General features: G+C 36.1%; 6 protein-coding genes across 8 annotated transcripts; 2 read left to right on the top strand and 4 right to left on the bottom strand.

Annotated features, from left to right (window-relative positions):
* Window positions 1-6: 6 nt before the first annotated feature.
* LOC125596666 (transcription factor bHLH74-like) lies at window positions 7-2360 on the top strand. 2 transcript variants are annotated; one of them, XM_048771759.1, is made up of 8 exons: window positions 7-1081; window positions 1186-1362; window positions 1445-1510; window positions 1612-1680; window positions 1770-1841; window positions 1934-2053; window positions 2144-2231; window positions 2307-2360. In XM_048771759.1, exons 1-8 carry the CDS (start codon window positions 638-640, stop codon window positions 2327-2329), a joined length of 1059 nt encoding a protein of 352 aa, XP_048627716.1. In that variant the 5' UTR covers window positions 7-637; the 3' UTR covers window positions 2330-2360. The 2 variants fall into 2 exon arrangements, with proteins under 2 accessions (XP_048627716.1, XP_048627715.1); XM_048771758.1 differs by having other exon boundaries at window positions 1183-1362.
* Window positions 2361-2455: 95 nt separating this feature from the next.
* On the bottom strand, window positions 2456-5574 carry LOC125596665 (branched-chain-amino-acid aminotransferase 2, chloroplastic-like). Its single transcript, XM_048771757.1, has 11 exons — window positions 5408-5574; window positions 4653-4763; window positions 4494-4567; window positions 4229-4403; window positions 3971-4147; window positions 3737-3868; window positions 3395-3493; window positions 3215-3331; window positions 3055-3150; window positions 2873-2985; window positions 2456-2795 (listed from the first exon to the last, which is right to left on the bottom strand). Exons 2-11 carry the CDS (start codon window positions 4716-4718, stop codon window positions 2681-2683), a joined length of 1164 nt encoding a protein of 387 aa, XP_048627714.1. The 5' UTR covers window positions 4719-4763; window positions 5408-5574; the 3' UTR covers window positions 2456-2680.
* A 929-nt stretch (window positions 5575-6503) lies between these two features.
* Window positions 6504-10859, bottom strand: LOC125596663 (branched-chain-amino-acid aminotransferase 1, mitochondrial-like). 2 transcript variants are annotated; one of them, XM_048771753.1, is made up of 10 exons: window positions 10578-10859; window positions 9248-9330; window positions 8376-8550; window positions 8121-8297; window positions 7770-7901; window positions 7592-7690; window positions 7392-7508; window positions 7213-7308; window positions 6863-6975; window positions 6504-6765 (listed from the first exon to the last, which is right to left on the bottom strand). In XM_048771753.1, the coding sequence occupies exons 1-10, from the start codon at window positions 10629-10631 to the stop codon at window positions 6651-6653; spliced, it is 1161 nt and encodes a 386-aa protein (XP_048627710.1). In that variant the 5' UTR covers window positions 10632-10859; the 3' UTR covers window positions 6504-6650. The 2 variants fall into 2 exon arrangements, with proteins under 2 accessions (XP_048627710.1, XP_048627711.1); XM_048771754.1 differs by lacking the exon at window positions 9248-9330 and having other exon boundaries at window positions 10578-10850.
* Window positions 10860-12601: 1742 nt separating this feature from the next.
* Window positions 12602-15058, bottom strand: LOC125596664 (ergosterol biosynthetic protein 28). Its single transcript, XM_048771755.1, has 3 exons — window positions 14838-15058; window positions 12995-13201; window positions 12602-12872 (listed from the first exon to the last, which is right to left on the bottom strand). Exons 1-3 carry the CDS (start codon window positions 14950-14952, stop codon window positions 12805-12807), a joined length of 390 nt encoding a protein of 129 aa, XP_048627712.1. The 5' UTR covers window positions 14953-15058; the 3' UTR covers window positions 12602-12804.
* Window positions 15059-17220: 2162 nt separating this feature from the next.
* Window positions 17221-19525, top strand: LOC106349712. Its single transcript, XM_048771756.1, has 2 exons — window positions 17221-18158; window positions 18452-19525. The coding sequence occupies exons 1-2, from the start codon at window positions 17542-17544 to the stop codon at window positions 19191-19193; spliced, it is 1359 nt and encodes a 452-aa protein (XP_048627713.1). The 5' UTR covers window positions 17221-17541; the 3' UTR covers window positions 19194-19525.
* A 626-nt stretch (window positions 19526-20151) lies between these two features.
* Window positions 20152-23447, bottom strand: LOC106346222 (amino acid permease 8). The gene is made up of 6 exons (XM_013785489.3): window positions 22904-23447; window positions 22104-22197; window positions 21803-22017; window positions 21564-21706; window positions 20967-21194; window positions 20152-20708 (listed from the first exon to the last, which is right to left on the bottom strand). Exons 1-6 carry the CDS (start codon window positions 23256-23258, stop codon window positions 20283-20285), a joined length of 1461 nt encoding a protein of 486 aa, XP_013640943.2. The 5' UTR covers window positions 23259-23447; the 3' UTR covers window positions 20152-20282.
* Between the last annotated feature and the right edge of the window lie 3553 nt (window positions 23448-27000).

Genomic DNA, 27000 nt, shown 5'->3' with positions numbered 1-27000 from the left:
TTTCACTTTGAGTGTACTATCTCTCCCTTATCTACCTGGTTAGGTTCACTGTAAAATGTAAAACTCCCACCGAACAATTTGATTCTTGATTTGTACTCTTTCCAAGGGGAACCACAATCTTGGAGTATCTCAAAACAGGGTTTGTCCCTCAGTCTTACTTCAATTTATTAATTCCCCCAAATCATTGCTTCTCTGATCCTACCAACTTGATCATATCTAATGAGGTTGTGTCAGTTTCCTTCATTTTAAATTCCAAATTCAAAGTTCTCTGATCTCACATTCATCTGAGTTTTTGTCTTTCAAAGGTCAAGTCTTTCTTTCCTCTCTCTCTCTCTCTCTCTTGAAGCTTGAAGAGATTGGTTATGAGATGAGACAGTGACTTTTGCTCTCTTTCACACTCTTAAAAGCGAATCTCCTTTTTTTTACTTTTGGTAAGCTCCTGTGAGCTGTAACTTAGCTAAATCCATTGCTTATTACCACTTTATGCTCTGAAAGTTCTCAGCTTTCTTTTGTCTATTGTTGTTCTCTTTAGTTACTTTCTTCCTTTGACTTGAGAACGAATAAGCATTTTATCCTAAGAGAGTTCTCTTTCCTTAACTTGCAAAGAAGCAAACTTTGTTTAGAAGTGGGTTTTGAAATGGGTGGAGAGAGCAATGAAGGTGAGATGGGGTTAAACCATGGAGATGATCAAAGTGGGATCTCAAGAGTTGGAATGCCTTTGTATGCAAAGTCAGATCCTTTCTTCTCTTCTGCAGATTGGGATCCAGCTGTCAGTGTTGGTGGCTTCTCTAGCTCTCACTACCCTTCAATGGGGATGGACAATCCAGGGATGAGTTGCTTCCCTCATTACCACCAACCCGGTTCTGGTTCTGGCTATCATGACATGCCTGCTAGTCTTCTTCCTTTTGGTGATTGTGGTGGTGGTGGTGGTGGTCACTTTCTTGGTTCAGACAAGAAAGGGGAAAGTGTTGGAAGATTAGTCATAGCTGGAGATGGTCATCAGGTTTCAGATGATGTTGTTCTTGGTGGTTCCTCAAACAGAAAAAGAAGGCAACCAGAAGCTGAATCACAATGGAACAAGGTGAGTTTTGGTTTGGTAGCAATAGGTTCAAAGTTTGATAAAAAAAGACAAAAGCTTTTGATGTGGTTTGTGCTGAGACAAGTGAGTGTTGTTTAAATTAGCAGAAAGCTGTGGAGGAATTTCAAGAAGAGCCTCAGAGTCAGAAGAAACAGAAAAATGATCAGAGTAAAGAGAAGATGAACAAAGAGAGCTCACAGAGTGAAGAAGCACCTAAAGAAAACTACATTCATATGAGGGCAAGGAGAGGTCAAGCTACTAATAGTCACAGTCTTGCAGAAAGGGTAATGACTCTTTTGATATTTGTCTTCCTGCTGCTAATCACTGGTTCTGAAAAGTTTGCTGTTTTACGTTTGGTGTTTGAAGGTTAGAAGAGAAAAGATAAGTGAAAGGATGAGACTGCTTCAAGAGCTTGTTCCGGGATGTAACAAGGTACTTGGAGTTAAAATGTGGCTTTTAGCAGTTTTAACTTCCTTTGATTTCCTGAGTAAATTTTAGCTGAGAGTCTTTTTGTGGTTGGTGGTTGACTCTAGATCACTGGTAAAGCGGTTATGCTTGATGAAATCATCAACTATGTTCAGTCATTGCAACAGCAGGTTGAGGTAAGAAACTCTTCCTTTAACGATTCTTGAAACGCTTAAGAGTTTTGGTTCTGATGTTTCTGTGTCACACTTGCTTTCATTTTCTCCAGTTTTTGTCTATGAAACTCTCGACCGTGAATCCAGAACTCAACATTGATATAGACAGGATTCTTGCTAAAGATGTAAGAAGCTCAGAACCTCCTCCCAAAACTTCACAATGAATAATAGTTTGCAAGTTATGAATTAGTACTAAAGCTAGATTTTCTACGTTCAGCTTCTGCAGTCAAGAGACAGGAACACTCCTACGCTCGGTCTGAATCCTTTCGCCCGTTTTCAAGGGACGATACCGAACATTTCTACCACCACAGCTCCACAATACAACTCATTACCTCAGGCAAGCAACAGCAGAAACAACACATCATGCTTTTGTCACCAATTTAGATTCTCTTACACATTTCTTCTTTTTTTTAATCTCATCTTGTAGACAACACTAGAGAGTGAACTACAAAGCCTCTACCAAATGGGGTTCGTCTCAAATCCATCGACTATGTCTAGTTTCTCACCTAATAATGGTACACAAACTTGCTTCTCTCCATCTCTCTGTCTCTTCCTTATGTGTCTTTATTGATAGTTTCTTCTTGCCTTAGGTCCATTGAAACCAGAGCTTTAGTACTTACAAGGATAAGTTCAAAGGAAAATTTGAAGAGAGAAAGAGTTTGTATAGAAGAAGGCTTTGGCCTTGAGTATCATATCTGTTCTTCCATGTTATTATTCTTTCTTTAAAAAAAAACAAGAATGATTTGGATTCTCAGTTGTTGTTTTTTCTTTCTCAACCAAGAATGCATTTATTAAAATATGGAATCCGAATACATTGTTTTTACATTATCCAAGTGAATATGACAATATATTAATATTTAATTTTATTATACATTTACACAGTCTTCTTCATTGTTGTGTATACACATCTTGATAAAATGCAGAGTGAATCTCTCTTTGTAGTAATGGTTTGAGAACTGGTTTCTCAGTTGATGCATGTAACCCATCCCTTGGTATCTTCAATGGTTCCTGTCTGAATACCGACAAGGACCGACCGCAGTTTCTGGCAGACAGATTCATCCCCAGTTTCATACCTTATTCTGAATGTTTCAGAAAGATTATTATTACATCAGGCCAAATCTTTGTTTAAAGCCATTGTGAGTTTTTTTTTTGTTACCTTTTGTCCTGATATGTTATAGTGCCCACAGGAGCTACTCCTACAGCAGTTCCAGTGCAGAAAACTTCATCTGCATCCATTACTTCATCCACATGAACTGCCTTCTCTACTACCTGATCATATCCCAAGCGTGAGATACTTATCTGAGTTTATTATTGTTGTTTCTTCTGAGTTTTTTTTACCTTGTAACCTTGATCACTTGCGATCTCCATCACACTCTTCCTTGTAATCCCCTCTAGGATAGTTCCATTAGTGGCAGGAGTTGAGATTGTCCGACCCTGAAGTAGTGATATTAGGAAAGATACAGCAAAATAGAGTTCACAGTATATGTTATATGTTTACCTTTACAACAAAGACGTTGCAAGAAGAAGCCTCCTCAAGATACTTCTTCTTTACAGCGTCTAGATAAAGAATGTCTGAAAACCCACGGCTCTTGGCTCTGCTTAGTGCTTTCAAAACCTACACCACATGGCTTATCAAAACTTGTTGTCTTTTTGAAAGTAAGTGGGTTTTTATACTTACCGGGGCATAGTTTGTGATGCTCTTGACTCCTCCAGCTCCACCAGGAGCTGCACGGACATACTCTTCCTCTACATAGAGGTTAAGAGCAGCGGTACCTTCCTATAAAACCAGTAGAGAAAAAACTCACCAATTGTTCTATTTTAAAAAATAAATAAATACCAGAAGCTCGTAATCCCCTAAGCCCGAAACTACAACATCTAATATTAGTTTCGTCCCAACGGTCACTTGAACTGAAGCGCAATGGCCATAGTCCTTTCCAGTTGAGCTAACGACCCCTAGTCACCAATCGTTCTATATCACTAAAGAAAAGCTTAAAAAGAAAGGATATGTATATAAAGATACCTTGAAGTAGTTACCAACAGGAGATGCATAGATAATGAATGTATATTCAGGTGCAGGTGCTAAACCAAGAACTGGACCACTTCCCATCAACAGAGGTCTAATGTACAAAGACCCTTTCCCTGAAGGAGGAACCTAACCAAAGTCCAAAACACACACACAAACTCACTCACATCCTCAAAAGAAACCTTTTCACAGAATGATTATATGTTTGTTTACAAAGAAAGCGTTTTGTACCCAACGTTTGTTTGCAAAAGCGGTTTGTTTAACTGCATCAACAAACTGATCAACAGAAGGAGAAGGCATGAGCATCCGTTCAGCTCCAAGCTGCATTCGGACAGCGTTGTGATCAGGTCGAAACAAAAGAAGCTTCCCGTTCTCTTTCCTGTATACTTTTGTACCTTCATATATCGCCTGTGAATAGTCCACTGATTAGTAGATAGTTAAGAAAAAAAAATCAAGAAACGTTTGTGGTTACAAGAATATACTCTTTACCTGTCCATAGTTCAAGACTCCAGCAGAAGGACTTAGCTGAATATTACCAAAGCGGCTAAGTTCACCTTTTGTGAACTCACCGTCTTTTGAGCATTTCATGACGTACATGTAATCAGCTGGAGTTAGACCAAACCCGAGATTATCCCAATCCATATCAGCATACTCATTATCATCTCTACATAAAAAAAATAGAAACAAGGATTGTGAAAACAGAGATTTTCTAATGTAATGGTAAAGTCTTTATATGAGTTGGATGCAAACTTACTGATAAGTAGGTTTCTTACGTTCTTCTTGCAACGCTGATGCAGCTTGTGCGTTGTACTTAGAAAAAGATTGTAGCTGAAAAAAATAAAAATAAATAAAGACATTAAACAAATATATTTGCATCTGAGATGTTGAGTTTTGTCTGGATAAGACTTTATACCGTGCGAATATGTACATGAAGAGGTAACACCAGACTTTTGCGCAGAGATGAGATTGTTTTGTTCATCTTCACAATCACAGAGCCTTTGTCTTTGGTGGTGAAAAGATGATTCTGTTGATCCAATAAAGTGGAAACAAAGATAAAGAGAGAAAGTTTTTTTTTTTAAATGATTTTTACCAAAAAAGAAAAGGTGAAGAAACCACCAAGAACAGTGTTAAATTAAGTATCCAACACGTAAGTAATTGCGAAGCTTATGTGAAGTGTGTCTGCTTTTATCTGGAAAACGTTTGTGATTTGTTTTATTTTCTTATTTTTTCCAAAGTGGTGGACATTGGTAGTAAGAGTTCTTATCTTGTTTTTTTTTGTGTGTTTATTATGACTTTTTTTTTCTTTGCTTTGTCACTTGTGTTTATCTACCTGATAAGATCCATTTCTAGATCCAGACGTCTCTCTCTGAAACTAGAGTTTTAACGAAATTAACGGAGCTTTGTTCTTGTTTCGTTTTAATGGTGGTAAGTGAAGGATGAAAGAAAAGAAAAATATGTGGTGTATCTTCAAACGAGAAAATCCTATTTTTGAATTGTTTACAAGTGATTAATTAGCCTATTATAATTCTCGATCCAATGATAATAATTAGCTTTTGTATGTTGTATATGGAGGGATCATTTAGTAGTCAAAACACTCATTAATTGCGTTGTCTGGATTGTTATTTGGCCCCGTTTCTTTTGTGCACATACAGTAGTAAAATAGATTACCTTCAAAAGACAAAATTTCGATTACAGTTTCCTTGATGGGAGCTCCAAAGATTAGGAGGGGAGGGGGAACTTGAGAAGTGATAGCCACGTCAGATGCAGATGTTTTTGTCGGATAAACAACCTCCGTTCGTTGTGTCCTCTCCACATCATTCGTCTTTCCAACGTCTTCGTCCATTACCATTTGTATATTCAACCTTTTTATAGCCCGTAGAATTTTCAAATGGTTCAGTGTTTTATACTATATAATATGATTATGAATTGGGAGATAAATACGAAAGCTAGTGGAGACTGAGAGCCACGTCAGAGAAATAGCCTTTTTCTACGTCACGTGTCCCTGTCCATATAGTGGTGGTATCAAAAATGTCTTCGACTCACCCCTTCGTTTACTTTTCATAAGATCCTATTTTCTTTGACAAAACATTTGAATCCTATTTGTCATATCTAATCAAAGAAACTAACAGGAAGTTTACAAAAAAAGTTCGACAAACTTAGCGTTCGACAAACCAAAAAAAAAAGGGTGAAAACGTAGAATTACGTTTAAGTGGGTATGATTCAAAGGTGATTAGACATGTCTCACGAAAAGTTGAATATGTTTAAGAAAATATTTTGTGAACAAAAAAAATAAGTTTAAGAAATATTCACCAAGAAGACCTTAATTCATGAAAGGCTGTAGGCTTGTTGGTCTTCAACGTTGATGATAACTTTAGGGCATGATTAATTTCGATCTATTAATTGAGGTTTTTAATTTATGATTTGACATTTTTCGGTTAAAAAATGATTTTTATATTTTTTATTTAAAAAACAGTTCTTAACTTTTCTTAGTTAAAATTTAAGAAAAACTAAGAATCGTCTTATCTTAATTAAAAGATTGGGGTTAATCATGGTCTTATTGTTTCTTCGCAGGCTCTTCCAAAAAAGTCAGTGTATTCTTGGAATGGCAAATTGTGATCAATCAAAACCGGCGCAAATTGTAAGGGTTTCTGAACGTTAATGGCTTTTAATTGGGCCGTTCCTGGTCTATTTAGGCTTTTCAATTACAGGATTTTGGGCCGCGTTTTGGCGACATCAAATGTTTGCAGTTATTACATCCAAAAGGTAAGCCGAGGTAATTTATCTGATACTATTGTACCTTATAAAATGAAGGGATGCACGAAATGTGACAACAACCATTTTGAGAGTTCCAAATCTTTGGATACATCAAAGAGTGAGTGCAACATAACAATTGATTTATTTTTCTCTGAAATTAATCTATCTCCAACACCCAATTCTTAGTGTCTTGGATAGAACCAGTTTGTATTCCGACAAGAATAGATCGAAGTTGCTGCGTTACAAGCCCATCTCCAACTTTGTACTCAGTCCTGCAGATAAATTAATAGATAAGTGTATAATTATAAGCATCTACATATGTACATATATATACTATAGTCATCATGTATGTGAAGAAGAAGAAGAGACCTGGTGTTCTGATACGTGATGCTCCCAACAGAAGCAACTCCGGTAGCAGTTCCAGTGCAGAAAACTTCTTCTGCTTCCTTCAGTTCTTCTACCGGAACTACTCGTTCTTCCACCTGTACATTACAGAACAGAAGAGTTGCAACAAAGTAGGAAACAGAGAAGTAGACACACTGTTTCTTTGATTCCAAGTAAGTTTTCTGTGATTAACTGTATTTATTTGATTTATTATTTACATTACTTAAGTCAAAATCTATGTTTGATTGTGTAAAACTACATTAAATAAACTGAAACTGAGTGTTTAGGTGCTCTGTTTTACCTTAAGAGGAACAAAGCTGTGGAATGAAACTAACCTTGTAACCAAGATCAATAGCAATTTCGATTACGCTCTTTCGTGTGATCCCTCCAAGAATCGTCCCGGTTGTAGCTGGAGTCACTATTGTATTCCCCTGAAAAAGACTCAGGAAACTTCAAATTTTTACATTACAAAAGAAGCATTCAACTTGTTTCTTACAAAAGAGTTTCCTCTTACCTTTACAAGGAATATATTAGAAGCAGAAACTTCCTCTATGTTCTTCTTAGTTTCTGCGTCCAGATACAATACATCGGAAAACCCTCTCGCTTTCGCTCTTCTCATCACTTCAAGCACTTTTTTATTACAGTTTATTACCACAACACAAGACTCACTCACTTTAGTACTTGAAACCATGACTTGATAGTGTTTTAACTTACTGGACCGTAATTAGAAATGGCCTTAACGCCACCACTCCCTCCAATATACGCGCGTGGAATCACCTCCTCAACGTAGAGATCCAGTGCTGATGTACCTTCCTGTACAAGCAATCAAATTCAAAATCAAGATTGATCTTTTGCTTGAAAAACGAAGAAAAAGATCTTTGACAGCACTGACTTTAAAATAGTTTTGAACAGGAGAACCAAACACAAGAAACGTAAACTCTGATGCTGCAGACAAACCCAAGCTTGCTCCACTTCCAAACAACAATGGTCTGAGATACAAGGAGCCTTTTCCAGGAGGAGGAACCTAATGCAAAAAAAGCTTGACATTTAAGACAACAAAACCAAAGATATGTAAATTGAAATATTGAAATATAACCTTCAAAATATAAGAAATAATTTGCATAAACACATACTTCTCCAAATTTATATTAAAATATATTTTTTCCACAATCTTATTAAATTATCTATAACCCTAAAATCTCATGACCGATATGAGGATAAAAACAAATATTGAATGTTTTACCCAGCGTCTGTTTGCAAGAACAGTCTGCTTAACACCTTCAATAAATTGTTGAACAGAGGGAGAATGCATACACATTCTCTCTGCTCCTTTCTTCATACGCATCGCATTTAACTCTGGACGAAAGAGAAGAACCCTACCATTTTCTCCTCTGTACGCTTTCATCCCCTCGATTAGTCCCTGCAAAATCCACCAGAAAATTTGCTTATTATGTGATGAATTATTGTGAGTTTTTGGGACGTGTTTTGAAGCTTTTGCCTGGCCGTAGTTGAGAATTCCAGCAGCAGGGTTGAGCTCGATGTTGCCGTAACGGCTAAGGCAACCTTGTTCGAAGTTTCCTTCTCCGGAACTTCTGGTGGCAAACATGTAATCTGTCCGTACAAGACTGAATCCGAGGTTGTCCCAATCCACATCAGCATACTCTTCATCCTCACTGCGAGATAAGTTACTTTTTGGCTAGTAAATATTCTTTTTATTTCTTTAAACATCAAAAGTAAACGTATATAAAAATAAGTTGCAAACAATATCTTTTCCTTTTATCATGTCACATTTAAGTTTAAAAATGACTATATATTTTGACATATTGAATTACTATTTTATGCATTGTACAACTATAAATCGCAACTGCACGTAGTAGAATAATCTTAGACTTTAAACCAAACACAACCTTGGATTTAAGTTTTTTTTTTTTTGTTGCAAACTTTAATTCTTAGTCCTTCTGAAAGAGTGGGTTGAACTTTAAGCCTTTAACTATTGAACCAATGACACTGATGACCGGGTAGCTTGAGGTCACACAAAATTCAATTTAACTAGGAGAGTACACTTTTAGCATCTAATTTTTGCCTTTTACTTTATGTTATTTTTCTCTTATTTATTACTCAATCTTTTTATGTTTCATGATATAAATATTTTGAATGATAATTTTTGTTTCAAAATATAAGTGATTTCACATTTCTAAATAAATTTTATATTTATTGGATATAGTGTGATCAATCAAATTATATAAACTTATTTATGGTTGGTGCAGTTATATCTAATTATATATTAAATAATATTAGAAAAATACTGATAATTTTTTGTAATCTTTGTATTTTTAGGACAAACGTTGTTGCATTCGAATTGGTAATTACCGTCCTGTCCCCACCATCTCCGAGACATGTTCTTCTACAACAGAAACTGCTGCCTTAGTCCCATGCATACGAAATCCACAGATCTGTATTGTTTCATTTACATATCAAACGCGCGCGTGAGCGTAAAGGAAACCAAATCTCTTTTTAATTACTAGAAAACTTAAATACAAATTGCAAAATATGTTGTAGTTGTTTCCTTCTTGTATAGAAAAGAAGATATAGAATCCTTTTTGTTTTGTTAAAGGTTAATAAGAGTATAACGTTTTTTATTCGACGATCGTACAAACGTTTTTTTAAAGTAAAAGTACAAACGCTAGAGAGATAAAACAAAATTGTTGAAGATTCAGATAAGCAGCGAAGAGCCATGAAGAATGTTGTATGAGCTTTGTATGCACCAAACTGAAACTCTTAAGATAAATGTTATTGTATGATTCTATTTTCAGAGGTTATAGAAAATGAATGATGAGCTTGTGCATACTCAGAAGAAAATATTCGAGAAACTACAAATTAAGAGGGAGAGAGAAGAGAAGAGTAGAGGCAATTACAACTATGTTTACTGCTACTAGTACTTGTATTTATAGTAGCTTTGTGAAACCATAACTTTTCTTTACCCTTACCACCAAAGTACCGTGAAAGATATGTCGTGAACTTGTGCTTTGGTCTAGATGGTATTCAGTTTAAGGCAATAACGAGCTTATGAATTTTTTTATAAATAATTTGATATTCGGTTTAAACTTTATTAGAGAATAAAAATAATTTATCATGATAGTTTTGAATTGGTATATATATATATATATATATTAATAAGTAACTTTGAGATAATTATGTATGTATATACGGGCGAAACACTTAATATATATATTAAGCAAAAAAAAATATATTTTATAAAGCAAAAAGATAATTTATATATATATATTGGTTGTTATCCAAAAAAGAAAATTCTTAATCATAAAAATTAAAATAAAAAACATAGGCAAAACGTTTAGTAGAAAAAGTATTTTTTTTTTCTTTTTTTATATGTTCAAATAAAATTTCACGAGACTAAAGTCGTGTAGTTAAACCGATATAAAACCATACTTTGGATCTCATTTGAATATCCAAAAAGAAAATCCATCCGTGTGTTATACTTCCGGTTTAAAGATTAGTGTGAACTCTTCCATAGACCATGAATACCCCGTAAAAAAACAAAGACAACGTTTTCCATCTGTAATTTGTCTCTTTCCATATTGTCGTGATATCAAAAGAACAGTAAGGTCTTTTTGGTTCTGTATACTCTTCTTTTTTATACAGGAAGGAAACAACAACAAAATAATTTGATATTGATACAAACCTTAGAGAGATAAGAGAAAGCTGTTGAAGATTGAGATAAGCAGCGAAGAGCCATGACAAATGTTGTATGAGCTTGTTGTTCACCAAACTGAAACTCTTAAGATAAATTGTTTTTGTACGATTCTATTTTTTAGAGGTTATAGAAAAAGAATAATGAGCTTGTGCTGACATTGAAGAAAATATTCGTGATACTACAAAGAGGGAGAGAGAAGAGAAGACATGAACATTGGTATAAATATAGAGAGAGTAGAGGACAATAGAGAAATTTACAACTATAACGTTTAGTGCTATTAGTACTTGTATTTATACTAACTTTGTGAAACCACTTTTCTTTACCATTACCACCAATGTACCTTAGAAAGATATGTCGTGAACTTGTGCTTTGGTCTGGATGGTATTCAATTTGTTGTCCTAACAGCGAGAAACTGAAAAAGTGTGGTTACAGTTGAGCCTTGACTCTATCATGTCACGTAAAATATCAATGGGGAACTAAATGTATACCAACTTTTAGTTCCTTTCATCAATTAAATGTGTTTATTTTCATATTCTATTTTTGATAATGCTATATACTACTGAGGCCATCCAATTTATATTCTTGTCTCTTCATTTTCGATACAATATTGTCGAAAGTTTGCATATATGGGTGGTTGCAAGAGTTCGCCAATTTTGAATATCTACACGGTAGATGCAGAGAAGTTGGACAAGTATGAGATTGTAGGTGGTATGTATCCTTCGCGATGCTCTTATTAGTAACATTTACTCAACTAACGGATGATATTTTTTGATCCACTGCCTGCGATTACTTAAGAGATTTTTCTTTAAAAGTTGGATATTTGGAGGTTTAGCATTTGATTAATTTGTATGACTGATACTTTTGAACTATAGCTAATTGTATAATCTAGTAATTAATAATCAAACTACAGATCCGATGTATTATACTACTGATTTGACAAGATCCACTATACAAGTTATTTACTTAATAAGAAATATTAGTATGTGATTTAACCTAAGCATACTAAAATTAGCGAAGTTTGGTGAGATGACTGAAAAGGATGTGAGATACGAAAATGAAATATTTTGATACATATAAACTTTGCGTGTCAACTTGTAAAATTGATTTTGTAAAACCATCCAAAACTTAATTTCCTTTGCTATAGCTGATGTGAGGATGTTTAACTATCTCTTGCCTTTGTAATCCTTGAATTTAAATTTAATGAAAGTTGTGTTCCAAAAAACCATCCAAATCATTTATCCATCTGTTAACCTCTTAGCTAAACCCATATATTTTTATTTTATTTTCACAACCGTTGTAAATTCGTGGACCAATATATCTAGGCTGTGATTGGTATTCAGTGGAGTAAAAATGAAAAAAAGAAGTTGAAGAATGGAAAAAAGAAAAGAAAAATAGGCTGAAAACAAAGAAAAATAGGCTGAAAACAAGTTTTGCTTAATTGGGTAAAAGTAGAGTAACTTAGCAGAAATATATCTTACTCTACTTTATTATCGCTAAGAAGTACTTTCAAATCACACTTTAAATATTTATGAATTATGTATAGTACTGTCTTGACTTGGGTTTTGAAGCATTTGAGTTCTTTGGGGGCTGCAAGTAACGAATAATAATGAAGAGAAATCATTATAGTAAATTCATCTTGCGCAAGACATACGAAGATAAGGGCATGTATCTTACCACTGTCTATATAGTCTATACGACAGAAAATGCATTCTCAACTCTACTTATCAAGTGTGTGTATAAATTCAAAGATCTACAAAGTCTTTGAATGCCCTATCAGAAAAAACAAAAAAAAACAACAACAACAAAGTTCTTCACATAATTACTCTCCCAACTAACAACTTCCACTGTGTAACAACCTCTAAACTTGATGCTAGTTTTAGAGGAACCGTTCAAAGATTTATCGCTCACAATACCATTCAGGCTAGTGTTCATCCTCATAATACCATTAGTCATTCATGCTCAAATTTGAAAAAAAAAAGTCAATTCAGCTGTAGCAGATGTCATACAATACATGATTGAAAAATTTGAGTCAGGTTTATTAGAAGATAACAAGTCCTACAAGTCTCCTTGAGACTATCAAAGATAGGAAGATGAAATATATAGATCACAACAGCTCTAGGAATCCGAGCAAAAAGCCGGAGATGATTCCAACTCTTAAAAAAGTTTCAAAGAAGAAAGACCCAGTTACATGTCTTCTTGAAAAGAAAAAAAAAAGTCAAGAAAGTTTGGAGTGCGGTTGTTCAAGGGAATTCCACTCCCAGAGCATCCACACAATCGACGTGCCTGTTACATACATCAAAAATAAACGCAGTATTGGGATCATTCACACAATGAACGCAACCTACATTAACTGATTGAATACAAGAGTGGGTGATGTAATGTCTGGTGATTTCCACAAGCCATACCTGCGAAGAAGGCCACGGTTGAGAGATTGGCGACGGTCATTGTATGGTAGAAGAGGTACTCAGTCAGGAAATGGCCTAAGGCGTAGATGAATGAGAGAAAGGTAGCCAAGTATAACGGTTTATTTTCGGGGTTGAATGCACAAAGAAAGCAGAGAGTGCATGTCAAGAGTGTCCATACTCCGAACGTACGTCCATGTACTTCACTCACTGCAAAACAGTTAAAACAGAAGAAAGAACATCTTGAGTCATGAGGACGGGACTATTACTGTAAACCATAAGGAGCCATAGGAAGCCTAAAGTTAGAGACTTCAACTATGTGAATCAGTCTTTTCTGGATAAATAAACTTTTTTTGTTTCCTCAGATGATGCAAAATTGTTACTATATTTTTTTTGTTACAAGAAACAATAAACTAAACACTTGGGTGACCTTACTTACAATCACATGAAAACAATGTTCCGTAACACAATCCCTTTGCAGAAATCATGCATCACAAATTACAAAGGAAACGACACACATCAAGTTGCTTCTGTTCTAATATATCTACAGCATCAGATACACTTCACTTGGTCATTGATTTACTTCAACAGTATTTTAAGAAAAAGTGCATACTTATCCCACAAGAAAAAAATGATTGTGCATTGGATTATGTACTGTGATCAAAACCAACCAATTCTATATCTAAATACTTCCCTCCTTCCTGATTTATAGGCATGGTGGTCCACTTCCTACCAAAGTTGCATCCTCAAGGAATTGTACAAGAGTTAATAACATTGCTTATCTTTCTCGGATATGTTGCTTTCGTTTACTACTAGTCTCTCTTTTCCTACATATTCTGTCTAAAAAAACCCAAAGCACTAAGCATGCGTCATATGAAACTGAACCTTTCCCATAGTCGCAAGAGATTCAATGAACATGATCCACTGAGAAATATAGACCTGACACAAAGATTCTTGTCTATAAATTTACTACCTCGGTTAAACTCTTTGATTTATTAAGAATCCTGCAACTTTGCATAGATCTAACAGATTTAAAACAGCTATCATACTCAACCATTGAAATCAATATAGCTTCCTAAAAGATGGAATACATTTATCAGGTCACAAACAAAGATAAGCTATAATAAATTTATATAATCTCAACTTGCAAGGAAGACCAATCTTGAAGACATAAAAAAAAAAAGGAAGCCATAATGATCAAGAAATATAAAAAACACACATGACACCGCCTTTTAGACTAAAGGATAAAATACACTCTTTGCTCGAGCCCTGAAGCTAATGGTGAATCTGAGCATGTGTTGCTTTCAATCCAAACTACCTCAACTTTGCAATCAAAGGAACATGAACAAGCAAAAGAAAAGCAGCTACAAAGATCATGCATAAAGTTCAAAGAATCCAAAACAGGCTTTCCTTATTAGTTGACTTGTGAACTTCAAAACCATTGACCCAACAATGCAATGTACTAGCTAGCTCTTCACTAATTTTCAATGTAGTAAAAATTAGGGATCATCCCAAATTGGATCCGTATTGGAAGACACAATGCCTTCCTCTGCCTAAGTCACAGAAACCGAAAAAACCTAAACTTTCACAGCACAAATCAGACCCACGATAACGTGACAGTATCATTTCTCCTTGAAACAATAAACGCACCTCCATAGCCACTAGTGACCAAGTATGACTAGAATCTCAAGAGACTAAGCAAGTCAATTTGATACAAGTATCTGTAGATTCTTATGTGAACATCACCTACTAAGATCAAAAGACATTGAAAGTTCAACTAAATCTAAACACGAAATCGACTGAGAAGAATTATATAATGGAGATTAAAAGGGAGGGAGAACAGAACTGGTGGTCTGAGAGAAGACGGCGAGACGAAGAGCCCAAATGTTGAAGAAACCGAACCAAACCGCAGCTAACCTCAGCGAACCAACCACCATTAACCAATACCCTAACGCCTTCATCTTCGTTTTCGCTTCACTTCCTTTGCTGCTTGCCGTGTCTTTGATCCTCAGATGTGCTTCTCTCTTTCTTCTGTTTTATTCCCTTTTTTTAAAAAATGTTTTTTCATTATTTTATTTTGAAGAACAAACAAATAATTTATATCTTTTTAACACTAAACCATTCGAGAATTATAGAAGGTTGTAATAAAAATCTAAAAACACTAAACCGTCGAGAGACAAGTCTCCTCTAGAGACAGTAGCCGGCAGCAATAGAGACAAAGACAAACGACATTACAAACAAGGATTAAGGATCCAGTAGAGAGCAAATCTAGATCAAACAAATAACTTATGCTTGTGTGGCTCTCTTTATCTATGCTCTCCTCTTGTATGCTTTGGTAAAAATCTTACATATTTATTATCTCATCATCTTCCAAAGAACCATAACACCGTTGTTTGCAAGATCACTAGACCAGTTATTTCCTTATGAAACATAATAGAAATATGAAGTAGCAGCCACTACTCTTCAAACATTCAGTGAGTTGAGTTCTCACTGAATTTGAAGTTACATTCTCTACACCATTATTAGTAATATCTGTCTGCGAGGCGAGAACTACATCATATATGTCAATATCTCGTGTTTTGCTTATGTATGAAAAATACATGGTTATAGATTTTTACTACATGCATACAATATAATGTTATGGTCAGTATAAGGAGTTCACGTTGTTCATGTAACACATGAGAGAAAAATGATAACACACCACAAGGACTTCTTGTTCTCTCGGTCATTTTGAAAAAATAATTTTGAATCGGAACTTTTCCACAGAAACTTATGAATTTTTGAAATTTCTAACGTGTTTACACTTCCGAGGAAACCGTCCTTTTAAAAAATCACATCAAATAAGTCAGTCACACTTTTATTCGACTGCAAAGGTAAACTCCTCGTTCTTTTCTTAAACAAATTGCTGAGCTTCTTCTTCTTCCATTTTTATAATCATTCAGTATATTTTTAATAATATATGGATTAAAGTAGTATAGTAGTAATTGTTTGGGGATTGGGCGAGAGATATGCGTGCACGTTTACGATTACACTAGATTCAATTAACTATTTATTGGTTAGATTAGTTTATTACTTTATGCTGAACGAGGATCGTGGATGATAGCTGGATTTTGCTCCCTTGTTTTCTTCTTTTCAATATAGTAACATCTAGGGTTATAGACTCAGTCACTCAAGAGGACAAAGGCATTCTTTTTGTTTATAACTGTGCTTCAACAGCAAACTACGTTTAACTATTAACTATTTTTGCTATGGTGTTTTATCCAGTATTTAATTTGATTTTTGATTTGCATTTGAGTTGAGCCTTGGATGAGTTGAGAGTTAACGAACGACATTGGTTTGGACGTTCATTGGTGCGGCCCATAACAACAAAACAAACATATAAAAAAAGCTATGTGACTGACACAAAAACGTGAGCTCCGCATAGAGGCCGAAAGATTCCCCCGATCAATGCACAAAGAGCCGCGAACGTACACGTAAGCCATTAAGGGTGCTTTCGTAAAATTAAAAGAAGTGGGGGCCCACATTTTGTGTGGTTGGTAACTCACTGATCAGGTAGAGAGAGAAAGTCAAGACTCAGAGAGAGAGAGAGAGAGACGACACCGGCGTCAACCTCTAGTCCTAGCTGGCATCTCTTGCCAGCCTGTTCCCAGCTGTGCTCCAATGCCTTTTCTCTCTACCCCTCAACTAACTCTATATTTCGAATTTACCCTTTTATTCGTACACATTTAAAACTCAAAGAAATTGTTTAAAACTTTAAAAGAAAATTTGCAAAACAAGTGTCACATTATAGCAATGTTAGCTACTCGACATCAGTTTTTTTTATTTGTTAAAATTTAGCCCGATTTTAGGCTGCTTATCAAACATTTTAAAGGAGATAATTAAAGTTATGCCCTAATCCCAATCTTTTTACGAATATAATAATAAAATTTGTGTTATTTGATTTTATGTGTGTATATAATCATAAATTTACAATGCAAATGTACAAGTAAATGTGTCTGTTAAAACTTAGAAGTATATATTTAATACCTTGGATTGGCATAAGTAAAATTGCATTCAAAAATTTACATAATACTTTTATCAAAGAATTATGATCATAATTTTTATTATTGATAATTTTTTTTGTTATTACTCTGACCTAGTTTGCTATTTGAGAGGCAAGATGGTGTAATTTCTCTCTTTCAATAAAATGGGGTCAAAATAGTAAAGAAATAAATCCGGGGCTAATCTTTATATGTTCAGAGAGAGCAAGGACGTATTGAACAATTCAGAAAAAAATAAAAGGAAAGAAAGGAGGGAATGCAAAAAATGGAAAAAATGTATTTCGAGCTTCCTTCTTGCCCCACTTAAGAACCAGAGGCAATACAAAAAGCGAAGAAGACAAACAGCGTTCGCTGGTGGTTAGGTCGTTAAACTCCAGCGGCGCCATTAAAACGCTGCGTTTTATTCGTCACCTTCGTTTTTCTTTTGTCTAATTCTCTACTGTCCATGTTAATGTCTCTCTCCCTAAACCCTTAGTCTTCCTCTCTCTCTCTCTCTCTCCTTCGCCCTAAATGGATCCTTGTCCTTTCATCCGCCTCACGATCAACAACCTAGCTCTGAAGGCTCCTCAAGCGGCGAAGACGTCGAGCTCCGTCGTGCACCCCTCTCCATCCACCTCTTTCTGCAAAATCAAACTCAAAAACTTCCCGCCGCAGACCGCAGCCATCCCCTACATTCCCTTGGAAGCCACGCAGTTCCCGGAGATCCAAACCCTAGCCGCCACGTTCCACCTCAGCAGCTCCGACGTCGCCCGCTTATCCTCCAGATCCATCTTCGCCTCCAAGCCGTGCCTCAAGATCTTCATCTACACGGGAAGAGCCGGAGGAGCGTGCGGCGTGAATCCCGGCCGTCACGTGGCGGAAGTCTCCGTGCCGCTGGATCTAGCCGGCGCGCAGGGGAAGCAGTGCGTGTTCCATAACGGGTGGATATCGGTGGGGAAAGGGGCGGGGAAAGAGTCGTCGTTTCATCTGAATGTGAAGGCGGAGCCTGATCCTAGGTTCGTGTTTCAGTTCGAGGGGGAGCCTGAGTGTAGTCCTCAGGTGGTTCAGATTCAAGGGAGTATCAGACAACCGGTTTTCACTTGCAAATTTAGTTGTCGGAACACCGGCGATCGTACGATGAGATCGAGGTTAGTTTCCCGACCAATCAAAATCAATCTTACCAAATTTGTCGGAAATTGAGTTTTTTTTTTTAAATCGCTTTTTAAAAAATTTAAACTTATTTATTTTCCCCCGAGGAATCAAATCAAATCGAAATGCGCTTTAACATAAGATCGAACGCCATAGATTATTGTTATCACATTCCTGGATCTATTGAAAACTTTACTCTTTAGGATATTTAGTATAAAACTTTACTCTTTGTGATATTAAATTACTTTTTTTTTTTTAACTTACTATTTGTATATGTTTCTTTATTGATTAGATCGTTGCCGCCGGAGACGAGCGTTCCACGGAGCTGGTTAAACTCGTTCGGGAGCGAGAGAGAACGTCCCGGGAAAGAGCGAAAAGGATGGTCCATAACGGTCCATGATTTGTCAGGTTCTCCAGTGGCTATGGCGTCTATTGTTACCCCCTTCGTGGCATCTCCTGGAAGTGACCGTGTCAGCCGGTCAAACCCCGGTTCTTGGCTCATCCTCCGTCCCGGGGACGGCACGTGGAAGCCGTGGGGGAGACTAGAGGCGTGGAGGGAACGAGGTGGAGCCACCGACGGGCTCGGCTACAGGTTCGAGCTCATCCCAGACGGATCAAGCGGCGCGGGAATCGTGCTCACGGAGTCGAGTATTAGTTCCCACAGAGGTGGCAAGTTCTCGATCGAGCTGGGGTCGTCGCCAACAGCGGGTAGCGTGAGCAGAACGAGAAGACGCAGCGGTGGAAGCAGCGGAGGTACGTCGCCGGCGAGTAGTCCGAGAGGAGGGAGCGGGGACTATGGATACGGGCTGTGGTTGGGGAGTGGGTATAAAGGGTTTGTGATGTCAGCGAGTGTGGAAGGTGAAGGGAAATGTAGTAAGCCGTGTGTGGAGGTTAGTGTGCAGCACGTTAGCTGCATGGAGGATGCAGCTGCTTACGTGGCGCTTTCTGCAGCGATTGATCTGAGTATGGATGCTTGCAGGTTGTTTAATCAGCGGATGAGGAAAGAGCTTTGCAGTGAGTCGTCACTCGGCTGAAGAAAAAAGAAATAAGGTTGAATTTTTGTTTTTTACGGTTCTGAAATTTTAGTCACAAAAAATGGCCTTGGGAGTATTTTCTTTTTGAAAAAAAATCTTCTAAAGGCGTTAACAAAATAGGATGTATATAGTGAGTTTCTTGTTTTGGAGTGTGAGGTTTCGTATTGGCTTTTCACCTTTTTTATTTTGGGTTTGGGATCTTATGAGTGAGATGAAGAGTGAGTTTCTTTGTCACTCTTCTTTTGCCTTTGATTTGGTTATGTAACTGTATAAATTAGATTAAAATCATTTTGGAATTTCTGAATGTAAAACAAACATGAGATTGTTGCTCCTTTGTTTCCTTTGTTCAACGTCCATGATATGTTCTGATAATCAACTTTAGTTGGTTACAGATGAAGTTAGTTTGGTATTGCTTGTTTGAGAAGAGGAGCATGCTACACTTGTAATCATGAAAAACGAAATGTTTGGGTTGAAAACCCATCTTCTTGACACTATCATTTTCGACACCCTTAATCTTTCATCCTTTTCAGACATTGGAACACTTGTGTAATTACGAGGCTACTTGTCTTGTTGCTAGAGATTTTTGTCTTCTGAATTCATTAATGTATATATAGAGAAACTGTGGATTCTGATTCTGGGTGGTAGAGATAACTAAGAAAAAGCATGTACGATGATGCGATGCGATTTAATGGCATGTAGTGTAGTACTGTGTTCTTTTTTTGTGCTAGGTAGTACTGTCTTTGTTTTGCAGAATTGTACTGTTTCTATCCGTGGTCATGTGGATTCCAGTTCTATTATGTTGTTAGTTATTTATTTGTATTGTAGTTGTTCAAAAAAAAAGTTATTAGTATTGTCATGTGTTGTTGTGTTATAGTCACAGATGCATATGTTTCTAGTTCCCCCTTGTATTCCTAAAAATTAACGATTTTCATACGATTTACTAATAGATCCATTAGCATTTGTTTTCATCTTTATCATAAAACAAAACATAATAGCATAATACGTTTACAACATTATTCTTTAGCTAAAATACTTTGCTGGAAAGAAATAATATATAGTTCTTATCTAAAATAGATCAGCATAAGTAACTTAGTCTATACTCTCGAAAGGCTTGTATTTCTTGACATTATTGATTAGGCCAACAATGGATCCCACAGCAGCTAGGGCGGAGACAATCAAGCAAACCAGCACGAGGAGGTTCAGCGCCAACCATCTACCCGAATACTTCTTAACCTTTGTCTGAGCAATGTGCATTGCCACAGGAAAATAAACTGTTAACGGCCAGAACGCAAGTGCCCCAAGCAAACCCAAGATGGAGTTGAAGAAGGGGAATATCATTGCAATAAATGTTGTCAAAATCACATAGTTTGTCCTCCACACCAGCCTGAAGAAGTTGACACGAAATTTTCCGAGCAATGGTATCTTCAACGAGTATTCTTTGTTGATGAAATTGCTTTCAGGCCACTTTTTGTTACATTTGCTCTCAACAAACTGGAAAAAAGGCTGAACATATACCTGCAAATGATATTAAACTAGGATTAAGAAGATATCATTAAAATGATTATATTTTAAACCAAACTAACTCTATTTCTACTAATTTCGACTATTAATCTAAATTTCTAAAACAGAGGATAACACAAGAATATTTAAGAAGATTACAAGTGTGTTGTGATAATTAGCTGTTTTTGCTTTTTAAATGTGTGCTACGTTCTCATGTTTGTTTGTCAATGATAGGTTTACTTTAAGAGATATAATTGTTAATGCTACAATTACCTGATAGGCACCTACTAAATGGACAGCAATGCAAACATTGGCGAAAATGACGAGCCAGAAAGGTTCGTAAAACCCAAAGTCGGTAAGGAAGTCACCAGGGGATAAGTTTCCGAATGCAGCATACCCAATGCAACCACATAAGAGGTAGAAAACAGTTGTGGTTGAGACTCCAATAAGACTTGCTTTCTTCATCACTTTGTTCTCTGGTGGGCTTGATCTCAATGTGTCCTGCAACAAAGAAAAAAAATAAAAACATATTTGAGCTTCAGTATCTTTAGAGCTTCACATATATAATTAAAAAATCCATCAAGCCTTTTTGTAGATGCATGCCTACTAGGCTAATACTCTAGTTGATAGTAACATCTTATCTTCAAGGTAAATGCCACCTTCTTCTTTATCCCTTTTTGGTGAAAGAGAGAATAGAAGTGGTAGTAGATCCATATTCTCTAACTAATATATCCATAATCGGTAGTTAGAGATTACTTCTAAGAGCAAAAAAAAAACATTAATAGATCCATACACTAACTAATACATCATATATATGACTACTATGTAAATGCAAATATTCAAAGAACGATAGAAGAAAGTAGTACATACCTGTATCTCAATGAGAATAGTGGTGTAAGCGTACGAAAACGCAATATCCCCAACCGCTTGAAACGCTTTCCACACTTTATCAGACGCAGATACGTCCACTCCTATCACCGTACCTGTCAGTGTTGTCTTACCAACCTTCCCACCTTCCACATAATTATACCACTTCCACCGTTAGCTCGATCGAACATTGAAGATTCATGTAAACATTTAAACGTTGAATAAAGGAAATGAAACCGTACTTGCCACTTTGGCGATGGCCAGACCGATACCAATAGATGCATAAGAGAAGGACATAACCGCGGCAATGATTGAGAGGAAAGATAGCTTGTGAAAATTAGGAATCTGACTTAGAAGAATCTGGAGGCCGCCAAATGCCACCATGTATGGATAATTCGATGCGGTACATTTCGCACCATGTCCCTTGTCATGAAAACAATTTGCTCTCCCAATCGCTCTAGCCAAAGCAACACAACACACATGTTTTAGTTACCATCACAAAAATTGTAACCGAAATAAGTTATCAGTTGTGTAACGACTTACACTAAGCTTATGGAGGCAGTGATGGTGTAACCAATAGAGACCCCAACGAGGTTTCCGTACTGTGCTAGTCCACATAGCTGCACCTTTTTACCACCTGTCGTTTTATGTTATGGAGTATTCTAAAACTTAGTTACTCTTCTAAATTACATAGGAGTCTTTGTTTTTGTCAATCAACAGCAGCGATTACACGAAGCAGGACTTAAGCATCGAAATTGTTTATTGTCATTAATCCTTTGATGTTAAAAAGTCGGATAATCTTTTGTTTTTGTGGATAAGTTTGGATCAATCTCTCATTTTGAATTCAATTTTTTTTTGGGAGGCCAACAATCAAATTTAATGATAGCATTCTTTAATGAGATAATCCTACACTAGTCAATTCAATTCATTAAGTAATTTTGGAAAGAAGATAAATTTCATAATTATTTTATCTTTTTGTAGATTTTGATAATTAACTCATATATCTTCCCAAGAAGAGCATGCAGAATTTTCAAAATAAAAAAATTTAGAACCACAAAATAATGTTCCTCAAAAGATAGGATACACTAAAAATGGTTGATTACTTTGATCTTGCAAGAAAACATTACTTTGATCTTAATTTGTTCCTGGGACCATCTTATGAAAAAAATAGGAAAAGATCAAAAATGTATCTTCACAAGAATATTTTTACCATATAATACCAAAAATTATTAATATCAGTAGACTAAATTGTTGATCAGAAACATAATTCTATATAAAACTGAAAAAATCTTGAATAATGCTGATAAAAATGATTTAAAGGATAATGGTAATAAATTGCATACCAAGGTAAGCTCGAACGACGCCCATGTACGTGTAGTTGCGTGTTCCGGTGATGGGGTCCGGCGCTCTGTAGCAATCGGCGAGCAAAGTAGACGTGTAGTAAGTGATGATGGCGAAAATCACCAAAATCATGGTTCCAGCCACCCAACCAAGCTGTGCTAATGCCCAAGCCAAAGACAACACTCCTGAGCCTATCACCGCCGTGATAATGTGCGCACTCGCCGTCAGAAACGTCCCCGTTCTCTTCTCTCGACCATCATCGTCGACGTTCTTCACAGCGGCGTTACCGGACTCAACCGCCGAGGGATTGTGGAGTGTGTCCAAGGATTTCATTGTAAGAGGGGGAGAAGGAGACATGAAAAGAGAGGAGAGTAAATGACACAAGTCTTTTGACAGTCAAGCTTGGCACATGTACAAAGTATACTGAGAGTCATATATATATATATGCACATATATCAAGGCTTATGTGGAAGGAGCATTTCTGTACGTTGAATCTTACATTCATTTTAGAGAATCTTTATTTTTGGTATTTTTTTATTTGATTATTGACCTGCTTGTGGTTCTTGCTGTGTAATTGGTTTTACTTGTTTTGGAAACCTTGAATGGCCCGTGACTGTGTAATCTCTTAAATTGTATTTAGTCATAGTTTCATAAGAAGATAATAACATTTATGACAATGAGGATACCTGAAATTAGTTGAATGATAATGAAAGAAGAAGAAAAATACTACGTTTTGTGCTTCTTTGATATGCTTCCGACGATAATTTCTGTGATAATATTTATCTAACTCTTAAAATCATATACTCCCTCTGTTTTTTAATGTTGCATATTATACATTTTTTACATATTTTAATAAAACATATTAAATTTGCATAATTTTTTGTGTTTATTTTTGTTTCATAATTTTAACCCAATAAAAATTAAGTAAGGACAATTAAGTTTTTTAAAATATGCAATTAGTTAATAAAACATGTCTTGAAAATATAAAAAATAAATATTTTTAAAACAATTTCTTTTCTATAATATGTAATATTAAGGAACAGAGGGAGTACTAGTTAATAAATGAATTACCGCATTAAAAGAAGATTTACTTTGAAACTAAAGTAAAAACTCTATAATTAATCATGTTAGAAATATGATAGTTTATTAATTTATAGAGTTATTATTTTTTATTTATAAAAAAATTAGAGTTATAATTTAAAAAAAAAAATTTCTAAAAGACAAAATAAAATTCATGATATTATATATTATCAAACTTTCTAGGTATAAACTTTGTCTATTAAAAAAAAAACAAAACACATAGACAGAGTTGTTATATGTAACCTTGTCCTTAACTTTAGTCCCTTTCTCTCTCGAAGCAAAAGGCGCCGTTGTCGTTCATCTTTGTTGCTCCGGCGGTTGGCGTCTCTTGCCACCGTCGGAAGCGGTTCTAATTTTTTTTCTTCTTAGCTTGGCGGATCTCCACTTTGGACTTGCGACGTTGAAGGTTTGGGTTGCGATCTGGCTTCAAAGAGATGTTTTGTGTGGTTATTTGGTCAGATCTTTGTTCGCTCTCGCTGGATTGGAGAATCGGCGGTCTGAGGTAGCGATTGGCTTCGGTGAGGTGGTCGTTGGCCTGTTGGTAGTGGTCCGACACCGGTGAAGTTCATGGGCCTCGTCTTGTCTTGATTTTTTCCTGTTTGCAACCTTTTCTTTGACGTTTATAGTATGGTGAAGTTATCTTTATTTAGACTAGTTTGAGGCTGTGGTTGCTTGTGAAAGGCTTTGTTGTGAGAGCGTGTGTCTGTGTTTCTACCGGATTGCTTGGGGGGGTCTGCTAGTTTCGAAATTATTTTCTGGTGCGCGGTGGCAGGTTTAGCCGGCTCTGATGTGGGGTTGTAATTCTTCCATCGATCCTGGTGTCTCGTTTTCAGGTGGTCAATGGTGGTGCGTTGTGCTAGTTTCTCCAGCTCTGCCCTTTCGTTAGTGCATCAAAGGTTCTCTTTTGTTCTGTTTTATGCCTTAGTGGTCTTAGTTCTAATAAGAGAATCAGATTTCTTAAGCGCTTGGGAGTTTGTGTGGTCTGCGGCAAGTGTGGATGGTGTCTTCTCTCGGGTCTGCGATTAGGTTCTTCTCTGTGGTCTCCGGATAGAAGCTATCATCCTTGGAGCGTATGATGTCTTTCTTGTGGTTATCTTTCGTTTCGCCGTTTTCACTCGGTCGTTCATTTAGATTTCAGTGGGTGAAGTGCAAGTGTTATGAAGTTGTGCTGTCCCTTGGTCTGCAACCGACGGGTTCTTCCGGATTACTTGGTAAGGGGCTGTGGAGCTTATGCTCAATTGCGTGAGGTCTTGGAGTAGTCGATTGCCAAACATGCATCTTCATTGGCTGCTCGGGTTGGAATTTGATGTTTCTTTGGGTTCTTTGAGGTGAAGCAATGGTAAGTGTGGTGTTTGTTCGTGGTTTCTCCTTCAACCCCAATAATATAGGCCTGCTACGCTTTCTCGATCAATCCTGCTTCTAACGATGGTTGCTTCGCCTTCCTTGATTGTATGGTTATTCTCCTTTGGCGCTTAGTTATCTTGTTCTCCTTAGTTTAAGTTAGTTTCTTGGGGGTAAGTGTTTGCTTCAGTCCTTGTTTCTGGGTAGTATCTTGTTTCTACGCCGGCTTATGATTTCAGAAAGGTTGTATACCTTTGCTGACTTTGTGTGTAACACTCTGTTTGAACCTTTTATTAATCTAATAGATGACAAAAAAAAAAAAAACTTTGTCTATTATAATTAGATTATTTGATATATTATATGTGTGTTGAACCACTTTTATTTATTATAGAAAAATCACCATTACAATTTTATACACTACCCAAATTTTTGTTATCATACTCTGCAATATTTAAACAAATACTAAAGGAAATATTAAATGTACTCAACTAAAAACAAAACTAAGTAGGGGTTATTGGTTCTACTATTTTAATGGATTTGAGAATTCTTCTAGGATTTAAGAAATCCGTTGATTCTTAAATCAAACATATAGATTTTGAAATCAAACATACATAATTCAGAATCAAAATAAATGGAATTTTAAAATCAATCAAATGGATTTGCAATAAATTCAGCTTTATAATAAAACAAAGTATATAAAATGTAAAACACATTCATATATCATATGTTTATAAAATCTCTCCACATATCTGTTGCTATTGTGGCTCTCACTTGATTGGCATGTTCTCTTTGCTGATCCTGAGTTACAAAAATTTCTTCGTCATTGTTATTAACTTCTTGAACATGTTCTACATCCTCAGAGTCTTTTTCTGCAGGAAAATTATCTGTTCTACAAAACTTCCGAAGAAAATTATGTAACCCAACACACGCAAGTACGATCTCTGTTTGTGTCTTGTAAGGAAAAGGGGGTGCAGATTTAAAAATTAGAAACCGAGATTTGAATATACCAAAAATTCTCTCGATAACATTCCTCAAGGAAGCATGACGATGATTAAACAACTCTTTATCATTCTGAGGAGTAGAATCCTGACCAGAAAACTCTTGTAGATGGTATCGAACACCTCGATATGGAGCTAAGAAGTTCTGACGATTTGCAAAACCGCAGTCAACTAGATAAAATTTTCCTGATATTAAACGATAAATTAGTTAATTATCTGGAAAAAATATGTATGATTTACAATATATATATATATATATATATATATATATATATATATATATATGTGTACCTTCTGGAACTGGTAGTCGATACCTCGAATTTTGACCAACTACAAGGAGAAAATTCTCACTTATAGCAAACTTGGATCTCTTAAAAGTATCTCTTGTATAGCAATACCTCGAATTTTGACCAACTACAAGGAGAAAAGATGCAACCATTTCTTCAAGGCTGATATATCTTGTATCAGTTAAACTTGTCTTCTCTCTGAGAAGATTGCATAACTTCAAAAAAATATTTGGATACATCCGATATAACTCTCTGAAATGAAGAGGATTTTCTTTTAAGACATGATCTATATAATCTTGACCAGCTCTTGTGATTGGGCGTCATGTGGGACGTTCAATTTGCAACTGAAGTTCCCGTTGTTGCTTCTTCAAACACATCATCTGGCAAAGAACT

Source organism: Brassica napus, unplaced genomic scaffold, assembly GCF_020379485.1.
Source record: "Brassica napus cultivar Da-Ae unplaced genomic scaffold, Da-Ae ScsIHWf_1262;HRSCAF=1800, whole genome shotgun sequence".
Classification (NCBI taxonomy): Eukaryota; Viridiplantae; Streptophyta; class Magnoliopsida; order Brassicales; family Brassicaceae; genus Brassica; species Brassica napus.
Note: the sequence above shows the minus strand (reverse complement) of the source record. Positions and strands in the feature narration are given on the sequence as shown.